We start from the raw sequence: 8,749 nt of genomic DNA on the forward strand, positions 1-8,749 counted from the left end.
TGATGTTGTCTCCTAGGATTAACCTCACACTTCCTTAAATCCATCTTGCCCTCCATTTGCTACAGGTTTCCAATGCCATGTGGAGTAAATCGTCAGCAGGACATCATGGTTCCACTGCCATTCTTCATTGTAGGCAGGGTCTTCTTTTCAGCCACAGCCTGCAATGTTATCCTGGGTGCCGTCCTGAGCCATCTCTGGTACACCAATATTTGGGGCTCCTCTTAGTTTATTACTACAGAAAGGTGGAGATGATTGTGCATGAATCTGGCTTTGACACCATAGCTTATGGGGGTGTGAAAAATATGGCTTTTTCTGTAACTAATAGAAATTGCAGCGCTTACTCTAATGGCATGATCGCTGCACACTGCAGTTCATTTTTGACTTAATGAGTCACAAGACTGTTGAGGCCTGTGATTGACTGCAGCAGTCTCGTAATATTTTTAGGAGGTCATTACTACAGGTGTTATTCATTCCAAGAAATGCCTATTAGGACGCAGGAGGTAACTGCCAAGCAATTAGGATCTCTGCAGGTAACTATAGCCGGTTGGATTCGCGTGATCATAGTCTCCCCTGACGAAAGAGTTTCCAAAACGCGTGAGATAGGAAGTGTGGACTCTCTTATCTGCCGTACCTAAAAGACTGTGCGACATCACATGTTGCTGTGGCCCAGTGCCTTGCTTCCTTCGCCAGGGATGCCACCGGCTGGGGCCCTCTGGTTGCCGCATTACTTTTCTTCATGCTGTCCTCTCCATGCTCTAGCAACCCTCAGACGTTCTACTACCGCATATTTTTCATCGCCTGGACGGATGTTTTTTGAACTTCAGACCCCGGAACCTGTTATCACTATGGTATGGTGAGTGGGTCTTTATCAGACCACACGTCTGACCAACCACTGGCTTCTATAATATGATTTAATAAGTGTATACTTCTGACAGTCTATGCTTATCAGATTACTATTCACACACATGTAATCACGGTCTATGGTTTTACTATTGATTTAATATTACTCTTGTGCATGTTATTTATTTACCCAAATAATCTACTATACTAAAGGACTCATATTTCTGCTAATCTAACTTGCTATTATCATTTTTGTTTTATTTCTTCACTGTTCAATACAGGTGTTTCTTTACATTTGATCTACACAGTTTTTAGGGGATATTTCAGTACATGTATGATCATTTTTATAGGGTCCAGCTACAGCACATGGGTATCAATTCTTTTTTAATCCTGTTTTAGGACACCCACACAGCCCTGTAAACTGTATAATGGACCCACATAGCCCTACAACTGTTTTAAGGCTCCCACAGAGCCCTGCAAACTGTTTTAGGACCCCTACATATCCCTGAAAACTGTTATAGGTCTCCCTAATGACCCCCATATAGCCCTGCAAACTGTATTATGGCCCACATATAGCCCTGTAAACCGTATAATAGCCCCCACCGAGCCTCGTAAACTCTTTTAGGGCCCCTACACAGCCCTGAAAACAGTACAATGACCCCCACACAGCTCTCCAAGCAGTATAATGGCCCTCATTGATTTACAAAAAAATGAACAAAAATATTCACCTCTCCTCGTTCCCACGCCGCTCATGGCTATGCAGCATGTATTCTGAAGCTCTGCACGGCTCAGCAGAGTGAGCGTGATTTAACGCTGTGCTGAGACGTCCAAGCTCAAGCTCACAGGGAGAATGATGGAGGAGAGAGCTGATATGCAGCTCTCTCCTCCATCATTGCTTTCCACTGTATCGGCTTCCAAGATGCCGATACAATTCAAAGTGGATGCCATAGGGGCCGCATGGTCTGCCGCAATTAGCAGTACGCCACTGAGTGCACAGCAGTGTCAAAATGACATTGCTGTGCACATGTTCTCTTATATCACTTCTTTTAACTGCTTCAGGGTTTGGAAACCCTGGATATTTAAAAGAAGTGACATACTCATTCTTCAGGCGCATTCCCTTTAAAAAGCTTGTATATTCTATGTGAAACGCGTGTCGGGAAGTGGGGTATGCTCACTCTGACATTATTAAGGAACCCCTATCAACAGGGTAAGTGGTGCAGTATAAATTGGATTACATTTTGTATGTGCATTGTTGCACCTGCTCCACAGAGTCTCTACTGACTGTGTTTTATACATAGTGGTATGGCACATATAGTGTTATAGACCACTGGGTCTGCATTGCTGCTTCACAGACAGTGTTCCCTATTTACAGCCGCTTTATTTCTGCACCAGCCTTTCCATCTCTATTGATGGTATACTGATACCCATTTGGCTATTTCTCCCTGTTTTTTGCTCCTTATGTGTATTCACACTTTACCTTGCACATTTCCTTTTTATCTATTTATGTATTGTATATATAAATGTTATATTTAATAAAGAAATGTTTTATATTCACAACCTTATAGCTCCTTTACTCTCCTATATTCCAAGGCTTCCACTAGGAAGTTGCCTTTCTCTACTGTGTACTTACAGGATAAGGAAAAAGACATCTTGAGTTTCACCTGGAAAATCTCAAAATGACGCCATGTGCACATATCCTAAATTTGTTTTCCACCTACATAATGGTACTGCATAGTTTTGTTTTTTAGGCCACTGTATGAAATTGTTTCAGCAAACATATAACAACATACTTTTCAGCACTTATATCTAGGTACTCATATCTGGGCACTCTTTGGAATGATTCCTACACCAGTTGACAACAAACCATATGAGGTGTCTGGCAACAGGTTACCCTGGTAGTTCTGATGAGTAAATCCTTTAAATACCACAAATATAATACTCATTATACAAGATCAGATAACCTGAATATGAATTTTGAGAATCTTGTTCAATGTGAAATTTTAGATGAGAGTGTAGAACTGCATCATTCAGACCACATTCCTACAAATGCCTTATGAAAGGTTTTAATCAAGTACTCTGCTAAGTATAAACTGCTTAAGCATATTAAACGTATCATAGTTACTTGCATAATGTAATTATATGCTATCCAGTTCATGTGTGTACAAGCTAAAATGGATTTAGTGTTATTGCACAACCCAATTTCTATTCTCTCGATTGAATCAGATGCATAACTCAACAATTCCCGTACCTCTATTGTATGTATCCATTATCCCAACATCCCTATTTATTAATTAATTTAACTATTAACAATAATGTGTGCATATTAGGGATACCACTATTCCCGGCCATCTAGCATTTTTCACTAGTTTTCCTCCCTGCGGGCTCCATATCTATTTTTTTTTTACCCTAAGCTACCTGGTGGAGAATACTGTCTTACATACACAGTACACAGCAACATGAGAAATTCCTACTTGTCTCTCAGTAACAAATCTTTACAAGTAGCGGCGTAATCAAATACATTATACAGCAGTACTGAGGAGTGTAACTGTGCCTCCAGCTCTGGGTTAAGATAAATCACTTACTCAGGGCCGGCTCCAGGTTTTTGTGGGCCCTGGGTGAAAGAGTCTCAGTGGGCCCCTTTAACACATACCACGATTCATGATGCACAGATACCGCTGAGAAATATATATATAGTACAATGCCAAAGATTTCACTTCTTACATTACATGAGCAATATCTATTGTAAATTCTACAATAGCTCAGAAACCGACGAATCCTCGCAGCGCAAAGTACAGATTGGACAGTATAGTCCTCCATACAGTATTATGGGCCCCATATATTGCTGCATACAGAATAATGACCCCACATAGTCCTCCGCACAGTATTATGGGCACCACATAGTCCTCCGTACAGTATTATGGGCACCACATAGTCCTCCATACAGTATTATGGGCCCCATATATTGCTCCATCCAGAATAATGACCCCACATAGTCCTCCGTACAGTATTATGGGCCCCATATATTGCTCCATACAAAATAATGGACCCCATATAACTCTCGATGCTGAATACTGGTCTCCATATAATGCTCCATACAGGGTACTGGTCCCCATATAATGCTCCATACAGGATACTGGCCCCCATATAACGCTCCATAGAGCTTACTGGCCCCCATATAACGCTCCATACAGAATACTGGCATCCACATAATGTCCCATGCAGGATGTCACCTCCCCCCCCCATATAATGCCCCATGCAGGATGTCACCTCTCCCCCCCATATAATGCCCCATGCAGGATGTCACCTCTCCCCCCCATATAATGCCCAATGCAGGATGTCACCTCCCCCCCCCTTATAATGCCCCATGCAGGATGTCACTTGTTCCCCCCATATAATGCCCCATGCAGGATGTCACTTGTCCCCCCCCCATATAATGCCCCATGCAGGATGTCACTTGTTCCCCCCATATAATGCCCCATGCAGGATGTCACTTGTACCCCCCATATAATGCCCCATGCCTCCATACATATAAAAAAAAATCAAATACCTCACTTCTCACTTGCTGCCGCTGCTCCAGACTCCTAAGCAGCGTCGCCAGCGTCTTCCCGCTCTGCGCTGTGACGGCTCAGGAGAGAGCACGGTGTAAAGACGTCACCGCGCCCCCTGACCTGAGACGTCACAATGCAGCAGCCGCGGAAGACCTGCTGCGGAGGCACGTGGAGAGGTAAGTATTGTGCCGGCTACCGTGGCCCTGAGCAAGCGGGGGACGGGGGTGGCGGGCGCTGGCACCGGCACCGCACCGCTCTTGGGTCCCATAGCACTTGCCCGGGTGCGCCGGATGCTGACGCCGGGCCTGGACTTACTAAAGAGGCTATATCTTTCACTATATCCATCCCCCACCTCCATAGACTTCCTTTGCCACACCCTCCGGGGATCAAAAGCCTGGAGATTCACTGTTTTACCATGTCTCTGCCTCTTGATAAAAGGGCCTCTCTAGAGCCCTAAAATGTGTTGTTTTGGAGATACTAGAGAATCAAGAATTTTCATTGGATTTTGACCACAATCTGCATACTTTGTTGCATTTATCATCTGTTTATGGTTTTGAGGAAAATGCATTTAGGCAGACTATTCCACTAAACATCAATCTTTAACACTGGAGAACTATAGTTTGCCCTACATTGGCAGTGCTCAGTGTACAAGATGAGCCATAGGCCCAACTGAATGTCTGTACCAGTTATACATCAATAAAGAGGTGAAATGACCTACTGACATAATCGGTGAATGACGTGTCTGAAAATTTGTTCAGATGACAGGTGCCATTTAAGAGATTCTAAAATATATTATTTTTTTTTTTTACATTCTAGTCAGTTTTGTACAAAGCCAGTAAAGCAATCAATATGTAGGGAAAAATGTGCAGAATTGCAAAGAATTTTACAAAAATTGGCATAAAATCAACATTTTTTAAAAAAAACTCATATCATTATCTAAAGTTCAAACAAATCTGCCATGTCTGAACACGGTCTTTGGAAAAGTTTTTCATATATTGGGGAATTACTGTTTAAAGGGAAGGTTCATCACCAGGTCAAAAGTGGCTTTTTATTCTCTCTGTTGTACTATTTCTCTTTTTGTATTTTATACAATTAGTGGAATTCCATTAAGGGAAAAAGTAGAGAAGATGGCGCTTTTTGAGCATAGTAAGTTTAAAAAAGAGAGATTAAAATCAAAAACAGGGAATTTGCTCATCTGATTAAGCATCGGTTTGTGAAGTTCTGGGAAGTGAGTCACTTCCCAAAGCTTCACAAGCTGATGTTTGACTGATGCTTGCAAGCTGTGAAGCTGTTTGGTCCTTACAGGTGTACGTAGAGGCTGCTGAATTAAATGCAAGGAAAGAAAAAAGAAAGTATCCAGGACTCGGGTTGTTACAAGTAAGACCTATCGTTCTGGGAAACTGTAAAGATATGGTTGTCCTGGAATTTCTCCTAGGTAAGTGACTCCTGCGAGAGTTACTACAAAGCCTTGAAGGTGGATCCTTTACGGGAAGTGACACCACTTATGCGACCTTCATCTGGCATCTTCACTCTGTTTTTGTTTTTTTAAATCACTATACGGTTCCAGAAATAGTGGCCTTTTTTTGGTGCAAAATTTGATGATCTTTACAATTGGGTGTGACTCACAGGATTCTCTAGGGGCATGTCTTTAGAGTGCTCTGCTTTATTACCTTATGAGCCACACCACCACGGTAGAGACCATAAAAATTAGCAGTAAATTAAAAGGTCCATATCTCTGGAATTGTATGGTGATTTAAAAAAATACAAAAACTGAATACTCAGGAAAGCGGCGGGAATAAAATAAGAGCAAAAACTGGACACTTTTGACCTGCCGGCGGATCCTCTTTAAACATCTTCAGAAATCTCACTGTGACATGTTAGCAGATGTCATCTACTGAGGCCTTCATGAAATATCCTATTTTATGTTCATTTTTAATAAAGAAACCTTACTGCGATTTTCTATCTGATAAAGTACATCTCATACATTGATGACATATCACTGAGGTGTTGTAACAGTAACATCTTATATAAAATAGGTCACTTTTAGTGATGAGCGAGTATATTCGGTTAACCCTTTCGGCGAGTATGCTCGGGCTAGTACCGAGTATCTTCAGCGTACTCGGTGATATGTTTGAATCACTCCCGTGTGCATGATTTACGACTGTTTGACAGCTTTAATACATGTGAGGAATGCTTGTTTCTTAAGCATTCCTCACATGTATTAAAGCTGTCAAACAGTTGTCAAACAGTCGCAAATCATACACACGGTAGTGATTCAAACGCATTACAGAGTACGCTGAAGATACTCGGTACTAGCCCGAGCATACTCACCGAAAGGGTTAACCGAACATACTCGCTCATCACTAGTCACTTTATGACGCCTTACCTAAAATTTCACTGTAGTATGAATCCCATTGACCCCACAGGGAGTAGAATATGTAGTCTTGAACCATGTAGGAGATGATATTGGATATCCGTTCTGAAAACTTCATTTTGTCAGTCAGTTCTGACAAGAATGCTGGGGTGTATGATGGAACTGATGGCAATTTTCCACAATGCCTTTCCGCTGCTGAGCCAGGTGTGAACCTCAATGAAAAAATGAATGGTATCCCCAAAGTCACTGCTATGAGGTCTCCACACATGGTGACTGGGTCAGTTAACATGATATTGTATTGCCTTGACTGAAGTTTTGCCATTAAGTCTTGGTCTTTAAGTACAGAGTTACAGTTTTTCTTAATCATCAGATTGACTTCACCCACCAGACTGCTGAAACGCTCGTAGAACTGAAAAAAGCTCATGTTTGCCTTTTCATACATCCAAAGCTTCACAAAGTCATCAATTATCGATAGCATTTTACTCTTATCATAGGGGACTTTATAGATCTCATAATTCACTGAAGAGGAGTTATCATTTGCAGTAATGTAAGCTGAGCCCGTAGATACCAATACAGTCACAGTATGGTTTCTATTTATTAGCTCTTCAATTAGAATTTTGACATTTAACCAGTGACTGCCTTCAGTTGGCCAGATCAAAATGTTTCCGCAGAATATGGTCCCGGCAAGAAACATATGGGCGATCAGCAATTGTGTTACTAAAGTCATTGTTACTGTAATAGAAGGTAACACAATGTTAACACTCCTGTACTATGTAAAGGAAAAGGTGAACGACAGCGAAAAAAACCTAAATATAGAAAATACTGGTCAGTCTGGTAAACCTAAAAAAAAAGAAATATGATGGATGGATGAATAGATAGATAGATAAATAATGGATTGGTAGATAGATAGCTATATGGATAGATACAGTATGTGATAGATAATTGTATGATAGATAGATAATAAATAATAGATAGATGGATAGATATATATGTGATAGATAATACATAGATAATAGAAAATAAATAGATAGATATATATACAGTACAGACCAAAAGTTTGGACACACCTCATTTAAAGATTTTTCTGTATTTTCATGACTATGAAAATTGTACATTCACATTGAAGGCATCAAAACTATGAATTAACACATGTGGAATTATATACTTAACAAAAAAGTGTGAAACAACTGAAAATATGTCTTATATTCTAGGTTCTTCAAAGTAGCCACCTTTTGCTTTGATGACTGCTTTGCACACTCTTGGCATTCTCTTGATGAGCTTCAAGAGGTAGTCACCGGAAATGGTTTTCACTTCACAGGTGTGCCCTGTCAGGTTTAATAAGTGGGATTTCTTGCCTTATAAATGGGGTTGGGACCATCAGTTGTGTTGTGCAGAAGTTAATTCATAGTTTTGATGCCTTCAGTGTGAATGTACAATTTTCATAGTCATGAAAATACAGAAAAATCTTTAAATGAGAAGGTGTGTCCAAACTTTTGGTCTGTACTGTATATATATGATAGATAGATAATAGATTGATTGATAGATAGATAGATAAATAGATAGATAGATAGATAGATAAAATTGTTCCCTTACCTTAAATGTCTGCTTTTATATGCAAGCGGTAAATCTGCAGTGTGAGTTTCAGGCACCTATTAATCATTACCTTATCACAAGACAACAGCTAAATAGCAAAAAAAATTACTGCTTTCTACCCCGTCTTGTTCCTCCCCCAAGTCTGCAAACTTAAAATTGCAAAAAAAGGTAAACGTAAAAGGTATCATTTTACTTACTTAATGCAATGTATTAAATGTTCTGTCCCATAAGAACTATAAATCCTATTGTCTGCAATAATCACTTCACAATTGTGACATAATCAGGATTAAGATCACAAAGTCTTGATTCCATATATAAAGGGAATATCTTTTACCAACTAACACAAAAAGCCCTTTTATCTATTTATTCTGAAAGATAATCTTTAATAGTCATA

The 8,749-nt window shown here is 40.3% G+C and overlaps 1 protein-coding gene across 2 annotated transcripts in view; it reads right to left on the reverse strand.

Annotated features, from left to right (window-relative positions):
- Positions 1-8,445, reverse strand: part of LOC141152643 (UDP-glucuronosyltransferase 2A1-like) — a 91,279-nt gene extending 82,834 nt beyond the window's left edge. The window contains exons 1-2 of one of the 2 annotated variants that reach the window (XM_073637210.1): positions 8,356-8,445; positions 6,775-7,602 (exon numbers count right to left, since the gene is read on the reverse strand). In XM_073637210.1, coding sequence (XP_073493311.1) covers positions 6,775-7,489 — 715 coding nt within the window. In that variant the 5' untranslated portion in view covers positions 7,490-7,602; positions 8,356-8,445. The remainder of the gene's footprint in view (positions 1-6,774; positions 7,603-8,355) is intronic. The other variant, XM_073637214.1, reaches the window with a different exon arrangement.
- Positions 8,446-8,749: the final 304 nt, after the last annotated feature.

The sequence above is a fragment of the Phyllobates terribilis genome, unplaced genomic scaffold, assembly GCF_046119375.1.
Source record: "Phyllobates terribilis strain yellow unplaced genomic scaffold, ASM4611937v1 Scaffold_1__5_contigs__length_1240528914, whole genome shotgun sequence".
In the NCBI taxonomy this organism is placed as follows: Eukaryota; Metazoa; Chordata; class Amphibia; order Anura; family Dendrobatidae; genus Phyllobates; species Phyllobates terribilis.